This window comes from Vigna angularis, chromosome 1 (genome assembly GCF_016808095.1).
Source record: "Vigna angularis cultivar LongXiaoDou No.4 chromosome 1, ASM1680809v1, whole genome shotgun sequence".
Taxonomy (NCBI): domain Eukaryota; kingdom Viridiplantae; phylum Streptophyta; class Magnoliopsida; order Fabales; family Fabaceae; genus Vigna; species Vigna angularis.
This window is the reverse complement of record NC_068970.1, coordinates 57271430-57287236: the sequence shown is the minus strand read 5'-3', so window position 1 is coordinate 57287236 and position 15807 is coordinate 57271430. Positions and strand designations below refer to the sequence as shown.

At 37.1% G+C, this 15807-nt stretch overlaps 1 protein-coding gene across 4 annotated transcripts; it reads left to right on the top strand.

The window, feature by feature from the left end:
- The first annotated feature begins 8658 nt into the window (after positions 1-8658).
- On the top strand, positions 8659-13686 carry LOC108331113 (ultraviolet-B receptor UVR8). 4 transcript variants are annotated; one of them, XM_017565752.2, is made up of 7 exons: positions 8659-8711; positions 10698-10737; positions 10858-11139; positions 11228-11577; positions 11681-12082; positions 12469-12853; positions 13153-13686. In XM_017565752.2, exons 3-7 carry the CDS (start codon positions 10915-10917, stop codon positions 13393-13395), a joined length of 1605 nt encoding a protein of 534 aa, XP_017421241.1. In that variant the 5' UTR covers positions 8659-8711; positions 10698-10737; positions 10858-10914; the 3' UTR covers positions 13396-13686. The 4 variants fall into 4 exon arrangements, with proteins under 4 accessions (XP_017421241.1, XP_017421232.1, XP_017421246.1 ...); XM_017565743.2 differs by lacking the exon at positions 8659-8711 and adding an exon at positions 9850-10080; XM_017565757.2 differs by lacking the exons at positions 8659-8711; positions 10698-10737 and adding an exon at positions 9850-10080.
- Positions 13687-15807: the final 2121 nt, after the last annotated feature.

Below are 15807 nucleotides of genomic sequence, written 5' to 3'. Positions count from 1 at the left end.
GTTTCTTGACGGTGGAACCGGTTTCTGGAATCTTCCCGCTACCGTTGAGACGCTCTGCTACAAATCTCGTTCGTTGCCTCGTCTCCGTTGCCCCGCTCGCTTCATCGCTGCTTCTCAGCTTCAGAACCATCTGTCTTCTCCGAAATTTTTTGTTCAAAACAGGTTTACTTCATCTCCACTGTTCTTCGATCTTTTCGCTAAGCCACTCTTTTTATGTTGATTCCGGTTGAGTTTTATTTATTTACGGTGGCGTTTGTTCTTCAATTTTTAGTAATGGCTAACACCAGTGTCGCAATCTACCAAGATAATTATAATCGAAAATCATATGTTTGGGACAATGGCTGAAGTGAAGGATTGGGAGTTTTGGCTCTCACAAATATCAGAATCAAGGTAAGCTCTGAAACCTTCTATATTCCATGATTGCTTTCGTCTGTCCTGATATCTTTACTTTAGTATCGTGTTGAATTGCTTGTTGTGCTTTGGGTCTCCCACACGCACCCTTGTTGCAATTATTTTTATTGATGTTGATCTTGTAATGGTTATAGTGTTAGGAATTAAAGAATCAAAAGAGAGTAAGGAGAATAGTGTGACTGAAGAAAGAAACTTTTATTGTCTGAATGTCACAAGTACAATGGCTCTACAAAGGATGCAGCTCTCCTTTCACAGAAGGAGCTATCCTTGTCCAATAATTTAATCTTGTTCATACCGCCATAAACCCTCAAGTGCTTTATACCCCTCCCTCTCTAATTGACGTAACTGCCTCAACAGTCCTAACCATCTTCCGTATTTTTCCCATTACCGTCTTCTATGTTTCCTTTGATACACTAAAAAAGGTTTTTGGACAGCTTGTGCCTGACCTTGATTCTCTTTCCTAACAATACCTCCCCTCCAAAAAAACATTGTCGTCAAGGTTGAATTCGGGAAATTGTTATTGTATATTAGTTTTATCTTCCCAAGTTGCCTCCTCCGGTGATGTATTCTGCCATTGAATCAGCAGTTGCTGCACCGTTTATTGTCCTTGCTTTACCATCCTAGTTCCAAACACTTGATGTAGTTGTACTCCTGTGGAATGGCCCTCCTACTGGCAATGCTGATTCTACAGAATGATCTCCTACTGCTAACTTGAGCCGAGAAAGATGAAAAACTGGTGAATTAATTTCTGGCGTGCACTGGAAGCTGTAACTGAAAAGCCTCTGCTCCTATCTGCTTGATCACTTGAGGGCCCATAATACCTGGCTACCATACATCCAAATCTTCCATATCGATAACATATGATATTAGATTTTGTATTACCTGTTTTTCATTAGTATTATTATTAAATAGATTTATTGGTTTTTTAGGGATTGGAGTATTCTTTTTGATTATTTCGGTGTACATTTTCCTGCGTGTCTTTATTGCTCTTGGCTGTCTGGGTTGCTTGCTGGTTGTCCGGGACGCGTGCTTTTCTCCATTGTTGTTCCTACTCGCCAAAGGAAGGGGAGGTACCTGCAAAGATACTCCGACGCTTAAGTCAGATGTGAATTATGGAGCTTCAGCTCTCAAGAGAATGATTATGATACTGTCTAGGATCTCTAGCACATGAAGAGAACGTACCTGGACTCTGGTCCTGTCATTGTATTTATAAGCTAAATGAAAATAACCACCTTACCTAAAAACGTGGATAGTGGCTTGATAAATATCTTAACCGTTTAAGATATTTAAGATATTTGAATGAATACCTTACTACATAACATGCCCCCCAAGTCTGAGTTAATGTTCCGTTTTATGGACGTGGTAACTATAGGACTTATGGGTTTGAGGGAGGCTGTGTTGGGGAGCGTGTTTCTGGTTGTCGTTCATGTGTGGATTGAACGTTTTAAATCAAGGATGACCGAGCAATTGGGTTTGATGAGCCAAAAAGAGGCGAAGACGAACGGCAAAAAGCTGGAACAAGTGAGGCCGAGCGTGAGGATACGTATGACCGAGGTTGAAACCAAAGGGAAGTCAAACGCTCGTGCACCTGGGTTGGCGAGCGCTTAAAAAACAAAAGGTCGAACAAATTTGAGGCCGAACGACCAACTTCTTGAACGCTCGAAAACATGGATTGACGAGCGCTCGTTGATGTGGATTGACGAGCGCTCGTTGATGTGGATTGACGAGCGGTTCTTGAACGCTCGTTGAAATGGATTGTCGAGCGGTATTTGAACGCTTGTTGACATCAGTTTGACGAGCGCTCGTTGAAATGGATTGACGAGCGCTCGTCGAAACGGATTGACGAGCGGTATTTGAACCCTCGTTGACATCGGTTTGACGAGCGCTCGTTGAAATGAATTGACGTGCGCTCGTTGAAATGAATTGACGAGCGATATTTGAACGCTTGTTGACATGGGTTGACGAGCGCCCGTGTTGAAGTATGGTCGAACATCTTCGAGGCCGAACGTCCGGCAGCAAGGACGCTCACACACAGTGATTGTCGAGCGTTCGAATTCTAAGGCGAGGCCGAGTGCGGGACGTTTCAGGACGAACGTCATTTACGTACGCGAGGCTGAACAAGAGTATGGCCGAACGATTGAGTGTTGAGATCGTGCATGACCGAACGCTAGATGCCGAACGTCAAAGAGATGGAACGATGGCCAAATGATCACTGAGTGAGTGTTGGGCCCTTGAGGCCGAACGTCGATGATGGTCGAAGCGACGAACGCTCGACAATCTAATGGCCGAATGATTGGCCCCAAGAGAATGAACGTCGTTGGCGTCGAGTGGCCGAATCCAAATGGAGTGTCGAGCGGTTGAACGTGAGGACGCTCGACACGTAGGTTGAACGCGTGGACAGTTTGAACGCTCGTCACATGGCTTGTCGAGCGGTATTTGAACGCTCGTTAACAAGGATTGTCGAGCGGTGTTGGAACGCTCGTACACATGAATTGACGAGCGGTCGAGAGGTGTTTGAGCGCTCGTACACACGAATTTGAGAACGCTCGCTGAACCAAATGACGAACGCTTTTGAGGCCGAACGACAGTATTTTTTAAAATTTGATGTGATTGGGCGAACATAAGATAGACTAGAGGATGGTCCCCTAGGTTTGATGGTCTGGGTGTTCTAGGGCGAACATCTACCAGCGGAAGTGTGTCCCTTTGTTCAATGTACCTGGGTGTTCTAGGGCGAACATCTACCAGCGGGAGTGTGTCCCTTTGTTCAATGTACCTGGGTGTTTTAGGGCGAACATCTACCAGCGGGAGTGTATCCCGTAGAACGTTCGTGGACATGGAGTGAATTCCTTAGAACGCCCGGTTTTCGGTTGACCGTGCACTGTGACCTGCGTAAGATATACAATATATAAAAATATAGAGCGTTTAAAACCTGGTGGTCGAACGTCAATAGGATCGCATGGTGGAATGCTTGAGACGCAAATCGCCGAACGACTGAGGCGAAAGGGTGGAGGCTAGGCGGCCGATCGTCATTGAGACTTACAGCTGAACAACCGAGGCAAGCGGACGAACGTTCTTGAGTTCGACTGGCTGATCATCAGTGGGGTCGAATGGCCCAAGGCTTGAGTACTCGTGTAGATGTGTGGTTGAACAGTAGAGGCCGAATGTGAGGCCGAGTGTTTGGACGCTCGTTCACATACTGATTGTCGAGCGTTCTAATCCGAATGGGGAGGACGAACGGTGTACTGTTTGAACGCTCGTCCATATATAGTGTGGAGCGTTCCAATCCAAAGGGCGAGGATGAACGTCTACTGTTTGAACACTCGTCCACATTGAGTGTCGAGCGGTAGAAACCAACTGTCGAACGCTATTGAAGTCGAACGGCCGACTCCTTGGACGTTCGAGTGGTACGTGAGGTCGAGTGTTCGAGCGTCTTCGTAACCGAAAGGCCGAACGTACGCGAGGCTGAGTGCGGGACGTTTGAGGACGAACGTTAGAGAGATCGAGTGACCGAACGCACAGAGGCCGAACAAGAGTATGGCCGAACGATTAAGTTTTGAGATTGTGCACGACCGAACGTCGATGATGAGCGAAGTGACGAACGCTGTAGGTCGAACGTCCGTGAGGTCTAATGGTCGAACCATTGAGGCCTAGAGAACGAAGGGAGGACGGACGACTGACTGTGTGAACGTTCGTTGACATTGATGGTTGAGCGTTGGTGACGGAGTGAACAAACGTTGGTGACCGAGTGGGCGAACGTTGGGGACTGAGTGGACGAACGTCGGGGATGGTTTGAACGTTCGTCCCATTGCTTGTCGAGCGGTTTTCTGAACGCTCGTTGATATGGACTGTCGAGCGGTGTTCGAACGACAGTGGTGCTCGAACGCTGAAGTGCTCGTGTTGATGTATGTTCGAATGTTGGATCGCTCGTGTTGAAGTTTGGTCGAGTGGTAGAGATCGAACGTCCTCGATGTGTCAGAACAAATGTCGAACGCTTAAAACGCTTCATGCTCATCAGCTGGGTCGAACGACCGTGGCGCTTGAATGCTAGGACGCTCGTACACAGGTACAGTCGAGCGTTCGAATTCGAAGGGCGAGGCCGAACGTCAATAAGAAAGGCCGTATGGTCCATGGCAAGCTGCCGAACGTTGATGAGACGGATGGTCGAACGGTCGAGGCCAAAGATGGCCGAACGTTATTGAGATTGGTGACCGAATGGTTAAGGCCACGGATGGCCGAACGCTGAGGCCGAGAGAACGAACGTCACTGGCGTCGAGGAGTGTTCGTAGGAGTGGATTGTCAAGCGTCCTCGAAACCGAAAGGCCGAACGTACGCAAGGTTGAGTGCGGGACGTCTCAGGACGAACGTCATTGACGTACGCGAGGCTGAGCTTGGGGCGCTTCAATACGAACCGTTGATTGCTTGAACGCTCGTCCACAGGCATTGTCGAGCGTTGAAGTCCGAATGGCGAGGACGAACGGTCTTTTGTTTGAACGCTCGTCCACATTAAGCGTTGAGCGTTCGAATCCAAAGGCGAGGACGAAATGCTCGAGGACGAATGGCTGATTGCTTGAACGCTCGTCCACAGGCATTGTCGAGCGTCCGAATCCGAAGGTCGAGGACGCACGGTCTTTTGTTTGAACGCTCGTCCATATTAAGTGTCGAGCGTTCAAATCCAAAGGCGAGGACGAACGGCTGATTGGTTGAACGCTTGAAGCCGCACGCCCGTTAGGTGAAATGGCCGATCATGTGGAGGCAGAACCGAACGAGGCGTGGATAGAACGAGTCTTGCGAAAGACGTGGAGAATGGGTCTAACAACGCGGCAGACCTGGAGGTGCCGAAAGGGCTTGTCATTGATTTGGGAATTTAGGGTTTTCGGCGTTCTGCGATTTCTGGTGTAATTGGGAATTTGGGAAATTAGGAATTGTGGTTTTGATCTGGCGCGTGCGAGTGCAGAGAGGCTGCTGGTGTGGGCTGTTCTTGTTGAGATGCACCATGGATAGGAGTTCCGTGGTCTCCACCACCGTCGTGGGATCAGCGTGATAGTGTTTGGGAGGTGATTTAGGAATTTAGGGTTTTTTGATTTGCGGATTGTGCAATCATGGAGACGATGGAGGTGACCTAATGGTGCTCCTGTGACAGCAGCGGCTGGTGGCGCGGCGGAGGCTGATGGGTGGACCCGATTTGGGGGTGTGATTTCGCTGATGTCTACTGGCATTAATGGCTCACGGGGGAAGAAGGATAGAAACCCGCTGGAGGCGTCATTCGATCTGGTAATGACAGTGGCGTCACGGCTCGAGGAGGAGAATCTTGGTGGCGATGCAGCGATTTGATGGAGTAGCTCTATCTGAGGCAGTGATTCATTGAGGCTGAGTGCTCCTCTTGCGGTTTTTGTGAGATGACACTCGGCCCCACGGTGGGCGCCAAAATGTTTCGGTGTACATTTTCCTGCGTGTCTTTATTGCTCTTGGCTGTCTGGGTTGCTTGCTGGTTGTCCGGGACGCGTGCTTTTCTCCATTGTTGTTCCTACTCGCCAAAGGAGGGGGAGGTACCTGCAAAGATACTCCGACGCTCAAGTCAGATGTGAATTATGGAGCTTCAGCTCTCAAGAGAATGATTATGATACTGTCTAGGATCTCTAGCACATGAAGAGAACGTACCTGGACTCTGGTCCTGTCATTGTATTTATAAGCTAAATGAAAATAACCACCTTACCTAAAAACGTGGATAATGGCTTGATAAATATCTTAACCGTTTAAGATATTTAAGATATTTGAATGAATACCTTACTACATAACATTTTGTATTTTTGATATTTTTCCATAAGTTGTTTTACATCTGTATTCAATATAAAAGTTTCCTAACTCTCTAATTTCTCGGGCTTGAGTCTATAATCCAATTTTCTACTTCTAAATTATGGAATATAGAAACTTTGGTATTTTTAAATATTAAAAATATTCTACTATAAGTTTTCTCTTTTATTTTGGCATTAGGATATTTATTTTACAATTTTGAACCTTTTCTGCAAAGACTAAAGGTAATACTTGTTTACAATCTTAAAAATCATGGAAATAAAATCATCAATATCCCTACTGACACCTCTTGTGAAACCTCGAAAAGTTGGACATATCAGATCATGTAGTAGTTCTAATGCTTTTCTATAAAATGTTTTTGAATTTCTAATAAAATTATGCATTGTTTTATCATTATTAGTATTGAGTGGTTCTTTTATTGTTTAACACAGTGATTATCCCACCAAAGGATGCCAGTAAAACCTTCAATATTTAATTTTACTGTTTGTTTTTTGAATGTTCGACTCTGTAGACTGAGACAACTATATCCATTTCATGCTTTTCTTGTTATTTAATGATTTATCATTCCATTAATATTTTAGTCAGAATTTTCTTGTCCATCAAATATTGATGGATATTCTAATTCTAATTCTTTAAATTGAATGTGGGAAGGTTAGGTTTCCTAGAAAAATTTCTTGTTGAAGGTAATAGTCTTATTCTAGGGTTAGAATTTATTCTTCCTTTACTTATTTTATATAAGTTATTATCAAATTATTCTTCTAATTCATTTGCATCTTTATTTCCTAATTCTTTGTTACGAATGTTTTGAAGGTGGAGTGTCCGTGTCTAGGTCTTTTAATACTAGTATTTGATGGGGTATGTCATTGGTATAATCTAGTCAAGAATATTTTGGATATCTTTAATATTAATTTCTCTATTCTCTTTATCATTTTAAAGGAAGAAGCAGTTATTTCTTTATTTTCAATATTAAAAAGCTTTGTTTGTTTTAATGATGGTATAATTCCTTCTGTTTCTCCTTAAAGGCCTTTAATATATTCTTTATCGATTTAATCATATCTATTTGTAGTTTGTCTAAATAATTTTGTTCTAACCAAGTGAAGTATGAAATCTTTTTGTTTATTAGGATTTCAATTCATTGGCTATTTTACTATGTTGTAAAGTTTTCGAGATCAAAACATTTACTCTTTTAGAGATATTAATAATGCTCGTAGGTCTGGTTGAGTTTTTCATTACCTTATAACATATCCTGGAATTATAGTTATATTTGAGGTTTCATTCCTCATTAATCATTTTATATCTAATACAATGTTATATCAAGTATTATGGAACCTTTTTAAGGATATGGAATAATTAGGGTGATTATTTTTATGGTCCATCATGAAAATTGGTTTCAAATATTGCTAATATTTGATCTTGTAATCCTTTCAGCGTATTGTCTCTTAATATGGCAAAGAGTTTAAACAAAATTTGCATTGTTATTTGGATTGAACCTTTGTGAAAGTATTTATATTGTTAAATATGTTATTAGATTAATTGCGTAGAAGTTAATGGAATTGTTTCATGATATTGTTTTATGTGTTTTCTACTCTTTTAACTACATATTCTTATTTGGACACATCACTTATTGCAGTCCATGTAAGGTATATAAGGTATTGGTGGATTATGTCAGATTCTTCGATTATTTCTATTTCTTTTTTTTTCTCTTTTCTTTTGTTAAATAGCATTTTAATTAGTCCTGACAATATAGAAGCTAGAGATGGCTGAGACCACCAAACTTAAATATGATTGAGAAGTTAACACTCTTATTGGCTGACTGATGGAGAGAGCAGTTTTGACTTCTAAATATCAGTAAAAAAACTATTTTACTTAGTAAAAAGTTGACAACATAATAAAAGCCTCTAAATAACTCAATTTTCACCTCCACTCCCCACAAATTAAAACATCTCTCAGTGATAATTACACCTGAGTATATAAATTAGAGTATTGTGGTAAGTGTCAAATAAAAATACAATGCTTTCTTCCTTCTTTGACTAATACGTATATGTTATAACAAATTTTATAGTTACGAAAATATAATAGAAGAGATAATTCTTGAAAATCCCATCTTTATCCAAATTTCTCTTTTAAAGTTTTTGAAATAGAAATCAAGATGCAAAATTTGAATTTATAAAAAGAGTAAAACTGTTCCCTAAATATTCTCCTAGATATTCGGAGATATATTTTCCAGTATATTTTCTAGTGGATTTGTCGAATTTGTTATAACTGAATATAACAATTATATTAGACTCAAAAACTTATAAATATATATTCTTGTCATAATAGTACTTATTCAATACTTTCATCTTATTATTCAATTTAATATTTGTATTCAATCATTTTTCTATTTCTTACTGATTTGTATTGAAGAATTTGTAGGTGGATTTCATCAACAATAACTCTGATCGATTCTATATGTGGATCTTGATCAATTCAATTATCAATCTTCAGAGGTAAATGTTATCAATCTTTGGAGCAAGCTCTACATTCTAGAAATATCTAAAAAAATAGAAGAATGATTAAATAAGGCATTTTATTTTTCAAAACTTTAAAAAAAGTTTTAAAATAAATAAGATATCGTTTGCCTAATAAATAAGAATTAATTAACAAATAATATAAAACATTAATACTGCTTTCTTTTTTGTCTCCTGGTTTTGCCTTAAAATTCTCCTGAATTTTTAATTTTTTTTTAAAATTTAGTGACTTAATCCACTCACTAACGAATTCCATTGAAGATTGAAAATTTTCTAACTTACCTCAATTTCTCTATATGGGAAGAGACATTATAGTATTTTACTTTTATGATTCCTACGTGATATGTTATCATGAAAACTCCATTCTTTTAATATGCACAATTATAATTTTTTATATTAATTGAACCTGTTTAGTATGCTATATATGTGTCTAATATGATGGTCAAGTAAATGATTTAATCAACTTAACCAATTTCAAGTTGCACGTATTCTTATTCCATATATTTGAATTTTATTTTATGGTTTGAAGAAGATATTAGTAACAAAATCAGGTAAGAAAAGTTAAGATTTAACAAACTTTAACAAACTGGATTATTTGATTTTATCACCTCTAAACTATTCAGTTATAATAATATCATATATAATGTGTAACTAAATAAGTAGTTGGTTTATATTATTATTATTATTATTAGGATTGTTCACCTGTTAGTTGAGTGTGAGAACATTATTAACCTTTTCGATTCATTATTTTTTCATAACTCAATTTTGTATATTAAAAGATAGGAGATTACACCTGATTTAAAAAATAGTATAAATAAATTGATTTATACAAGAATATAGGTTTTTTGGTTTTAGAAGAAATATTTATTTACTTATTATAATTTTAATTTTAAGTATATAAAACAAATAATAACTAATTATTTTTACTCTTTTCAAATATTGTTATATGTTATTATATACTATAATAGACTTTAATGCTAATTATGAATAATCTCTTCTCAAAGTATCAATTAACCCAAAAAAAAAAAATGACTGCTACGTAACGGTAGCGTGTAGCGACACCTCATCGTCATCATCATCTCTTCTTCATTAGAAAGCATATAAGAGCGCTGGACATAGAAAAGAGAGACCCCTCCATTTGAGGAACCTTAAAATTATTGATTCTTCCAGTCACTCCCATAAACCATACAAAACTTCGAGTCTCTCTTTCTCTGATTTTCACCTCTACGCCATTTCATCACATACCAACATCTTCTTTGTTTCGTCATAAAACGTGATAACCCTCTGTACAATTCTCCATCGATGGTGAACACTCAATTTGAGGAATTGTTGTTGACCCCTCTCATAAGTAATCACCCTTTTTACGTGCCTCTGTTTCGATCTATATCGATCATAATGAATTCCATTCACCCAAAACTTGTTTACCATGTTTTATATTCCGCTTCCCTTGATTCTTTTTTCTTTTTAATTTTTTGCTTTCCTCTTTTCATGTTTGCGTATCCAACAAGTGTACTTGTTCATTGGGTTACTTGTGCTTCCCTGATCTGGGAAAGTAAAAAAGAAAGGAATTTTTGTTTGTGCATGGAGAAGGGTATTTTAAATTTTGATTCGTTTTGGTTGGGATGATCAACCTTTTATTAGTGGCGATTTTTCCAACTTCGATCAGGAAATTCTTTTTTTTTATTATGATTGTAGAATATCCCATCATCTGGGAATAGTAAACTTGTCAAAGTTCTATTCTTTGGGTTCCTTTCATCCTCAATTTCAACCCCTCCTGATTTTTTAGTATGGTGTCTGTGAAAAGTAAAATCTATTTGTCTTTCTGATCATCTTCAGTTTCATGACTAAATGCTTTCTTTCTTGTGTCTTTGATTTATATGGCGATTGTAAATGAAGACAAATAATCATGTAATTCAGCTGTATTAAAAAAAAAGTCACTTTTATAAGTATGTTTTTTCTTTGTAGGTTTGAGGCCTGAGATTTGCTAGTCAAATACATTCTTGAGGTACATGCTTGTTGCAAATTAGAACAATGTGTAGAGTTTCAAATGTTATAAACTGAGAAACTATAATTAATTAACATATTAACATAGTAATAAATTTACGCATATTTTCATAATTCCCAGAAGTGTTAGATCCTCTCTTCTGCTGTGTTTGGGCACTGTATAAAGTTGGCAGTGCCCATGGATGCCACTACCAGTGGAACCCCTACTATCCAATACCATAACATCCCAGATCAGCCAATTACCACTATTGTTGCCACACAATTGCCTACATTTCAACGGGAGCAACGACATTGCTTTGGGGATTCCAGTCCAGGAGAGTTTCCCTTGTCTGCTAATCCTTCCATTGTTCTTCATCTGCTTACATCATACGACTTGTATGCTCAAGACCTTGCTAAACTTGAGGCAAGTGATGTTTATTTTACAGGTTTTTTAGTTGTTAATTGAAAGTACTAATTCCAGCACTGCCGGTTTCATATCTGATGTGGTGTAGGCAACATGCTCCTTCTTCAAGCAGCCAGCAAAGTTTGATCCAGATTTCGATTTGTCCTTGTCAGAGCTTGCTGCATTAGACATGTGCCAGAAAAGAGCCATTTTTAAGCCAATGACGACTCAACAACAGCAATATTTGAAGCAAAGATGTGGTGGTTCTTGGAAATTGGTTCTGAGGTTTTTGATGGCTGGAGAAGCATGTTGCCGAAGGGAGAAATCACAGGCAATAGCAGGTCCTGGTCATAGCATTGCTGTGACATCAAAAGGGCTTGTGTATTCATTTGGGTCCAATAGTTCCGGCCAGCTTGGGCATGGCACCACTGGAGAGGACTGGAAACCTCGACCAATTAGGTTGGAGCATTAGTTAGTACATTCCACAGTTCTTATATCTTTTTCTGCAAACATATAAAGTAAACTTGTTGAATTAAAGTTAACTGAACTCTTTGGGGTGCAGAGCTTTGCAAGGCATCCGAATTATACAAGCGACTACTGCGACTAGGAGGACAATGTTGATCAGTGATTCAGGGCAGGTTTATGCCTTTGGGAAAGACTCTTTTGGTGATGCTGAAATTGGAACTCAAGGATCTAAATTGGTTACAACTCCACAGTTAGTTGATTCTTTGAAAAACATATTTGTTGTGCAAGCTGCAATTGGAAACTTTTTCACTGCTGTGTTGTCAAGAGAAGGGAGGGTTTATACTTTTTCATGGGGTAATGATGGCAAACTCGGTCACCATACTGATCCAAATGATCTTGAACCCCGTCCTTTGCTAGGAGCTCTGGAACACATACCAGTAGTGCAAATAGCTGCTGGATTCTGCTACCTGCTTTGTTTGGCTTGTCAACCCAGCGGAATGTGAGCACCGGATTTATTTCATTTCCCTAACTGTTGCATCTTTTTCAACAAGAATTGAGATAGAAGTTCTGTCTTATGATGCTAATTAGGCACCCTTCTACGCTTCATTTTTTTCTACGCATATTGATGTGTATAGAGTGTAAAGAGAATTTTTTGTATGTTATGATTTATTCCTTTATTAGCAACACATCTTTCATTCTGTTTTCTTGAATTGCCTACACATTTAGCATGAAGTCCACATCTTCCAAGATTATGAAAATTTTAACCATTGCTGATTTTTTATTTTTAACTTACGTAGACTGGATTTTGCATTTCATATCTTTCTATTCGTAATAACTATCTTTATGTTTATTGATTATGTGATCCTTATCTAAAATCTTAAATAGGTCAGTGTACTCGGTTGGGTGTGGTTTGGGTGGGAAGCTTGGACATGGCTCAAAAACTGATGAGAAGTATCCTCGTCTGATCGAACAGTTCCAGCTGTTAAACCTGAAGCCGATGGTGGTTGCAGCTGGTGCGTGGCATGCAGCTGTGGTGGGGCAGGATGGCCGTATTTGCACATGGGGGTGGGGTCGTTATGGCTGCCTGGGTCATGGTAATGAAGAATGTGAATCTGTACCAAAGGTGGTGGAAGGGTTGAGAGATGTCAAAGCAGTTCATGTTGCTACAGGAGATTACACCACCTTTGTAGTGGCTGATAATGGTGATGTGTATTCATTTGGTTGTGGAGAATCTGCTAGTCTTGGCCATAACCCCGAGAATCATGAGCAGGTCTGCTTTCTTATGCCTTTCACTCTATTTGATTTGTTTGCCTTTATCGAAAGGAAGTCGGTTTACTTTGACTTTTGTGCAATCATGATATGATGAAACTGGCTTGCGGTTTCTGTTTTGCAAGAATTAGAACTTTTCAGTTTCAGAATGTAGCTTCTAATTTATGCTAAATCTAAATGACGGGGCAGCATAGCATGACATGACAATACTGAATTCAAAGTGCAAAGTGAACTCTGAATTTTGTATTGGTGACTAAAGTACATTGTATTAAAATTTAATCTTCTAGTGTACTTGTGCAGGGAGACATGCATGCAAATGTGTTAAGTCCAAAGCTTGTGACTTCAATGAAAGAGATGAATGAACGGGTGGTGCAGATTAGCATGACGAATTCCGTATATTGGAATGCTCATACCTTTGCCTTAACTGAATCAGGGAAGTTGTATGCCTTTGGGGCTGGGGACAAAGGCCAACTAGGCGTAGAGCTTGGTGCCAACCAGACTGAAAGAGGAAAGCCAGAGCTGCTTGATATTGATCTTAGTTAACTATGTGTGCTGGTGTACCCCCAATTCTTTACACCGTGTCATCCTCTAATTTATGCTTACCATGCACAGTATTTAGTGTTTCAATCTCTTGTTCATTATGTAAATGCATCGACAAGTTCCAAGCTAGGCATCAGATGATAGGGGCCTCTTCTGAGGTTCTTGACATTAATCTTAGGCTTCAACTAGATTATGATACTTGAAAATGGTGAAGGTTTACATACACTTCATTCTTGACTTTTATCATTTGCTTAGATCAAGTTGGTTAAGTTTATTAATTTGCGATTCACTTGACATCACTGACTTCTTATTTTAATGTTTATAGGTAAACTTTTGGTAAGAGCCAACTTTTTTTTATATTTTTTTATTATGGATTCAAAACTATAGTTTTGTAAAGATGACTTAAATTTTACATAAAAATTGCAGTGAAGAGGGAGAATGGGAATAGTAGTTCCGAGTGAGGATTATTAACTCTTAATATCTGGAGAGTTTTGTGATATATTTGGCTGTCTTTAGAAATAAATTTAGAAAAAAGTTTTAGTTAAAAATTTATTCGTGCAAGACTTGATTGTTTTTATAAACTAAATTGTAAATATGGAGACAATGAGATGGGATGGTTGTGAAATTGAGTATTACATATTCATTTTCATTCTCATAATTATTCTTATTTTCATAATTATGGGGATACAATTTTTGTCTTATAGACATTCTTAAAAGATGGGTTTGTCTTATACAAACTCTTAAAAATTGTGTTTGTTAGAAAATGAGTGTATTCTTAATACAGTTTTAAATATTAACTAAATCATTGATTGTTTATACAAAAAAATAAAAATCATGAAAAAGGTATTAATGTTAAGAGGATATTTTTCTTTTAAATTTTAAATAGTAAAAAAATATAATTAAATGAAAGTATTAAATAAAAATTAAATAATTATTAAAAATAATAAAAATATAAAAACAAAAATTAGAAAAATCAAAACAAAAGTAAATGTAAATATTAATCTTTTATATTATTTAATAAATTATAGATGTTTTTTTTGTCAAAAATATGTATATATTATTTTTCTCTTCATATCTAATTTAAAATATCAAATATTATTATTCATGTATGTAGTTAATATAGATTTTGATTAAAATTGAAACAAATTTGTATAACATCCAATCATTGGTCAACACTAATCATAAATTTTAATTTAAAGACATCCTTAATATTTTGAAGATCCACGTTGGAGAAACATGTCCAATTGGAATTGTAGTTTGTAATATTCTTCCCTTATCCAAGCAGTGACTTGGATGAGATTTCCACCTCATATTCTCCCTTCTTGTTACTTACGGTGATTGTTTTTCTAATTCCTATGTCTTTTTTTTTCTTTTTATGTAAAAGGAATTGAAGGACTGATAAAAGAAATGAAGTTGTTTGTTTGAAGTGATAAGGTAGAAAAGAGGGAATTTAAATGATTATATCTTTCATTCGAAAAAAAGGAGAAAAAAGAAAAATAAAAGTTTGTGATGAATTATTATTATTTATTATTGTTATACTCTTGTCTTTATTTTTTGTAATTTTATTTTAAAAATGAGAAAACTTTTGTAATTCAATATGGTTATTGATAATTGAATATAGGCAATGCATGTAAATATTTTGTATGTCACTTGAATTTTTAGGTAGCTTATCTAATTAATTGTGTGATAACTTAATAATTAATTATGAATCCGAATTAACTTACATGATCAACAGTGATAAGATTATAATTAATTATGGATATGGTTTTGTGGTGAAATTATTTATCAACTAATTGATAAACTCCCTCAATGGTAAAGGAATAATTTGGTCTTCCCCTAATCACTCATTTAATTTCAGCTTAATTTCATTGTATCAAGAAGTTCATATCAAATAAATAAATACTCATTTCACATTAATATCTCCTCTTTAATCTTCTTCTCCCTTTCACCTTATACAAAGAAAAAGTTTATATAATGCAAGTTTAGTTAAGACAATAAGATGTGAGTGGTAGTGTAAAGTTAACTAATTAAAATAAATTGAATCTTATTATTTTACCTTTCTCCTACTCTTGTTTTCTTTTATATTTCTTTCTAATAAAAAAAAATAAGTTTTCACTTTATTTCATATATATTTGTATATTACTAATTTATTTTGTGTATTTTTTACTAAATAAAATAAAATGCATAATGAAACATCCAAAAATTACTATACTTACCTATAATATTATATATATATATATATATATATATATATATATATATATATATATATATATATATATATATATATAGAGAGAGAGAGAGAGAGAGAGAGAGAGAGAGAGAGATATAACATGTATGTATATATATTTTAAATTCTAAATACGTTAATTCCCTCTTCCTAGGTATTTAAATACATAACTAAAATTTAAATAA

Bases quoted from the DNA above. Each gene is read 5' to 3' on its own strand.
- LOC108331113 (XM_017565752.2), top strand. From the start codon at position 10,915: ATGGATGCCACTACCAGTGGAACCCCTACTATCCAATACCATAACATC. The intron at 11,140-11,227 runs GCAAGTGATGTT...GATGTGGTGTAG, and splicing joins AAGACCTTGCTAAACTTGAG to GCAACATGCTCCTTCTTCAA. The intron at 12,854-13,152 runs GTCTGCTTTCTT...GTACTTGTGCAG, and splicing joins ACCCCGAGAATCATGAGCAG to GGAGACATGCATGCAAATGT.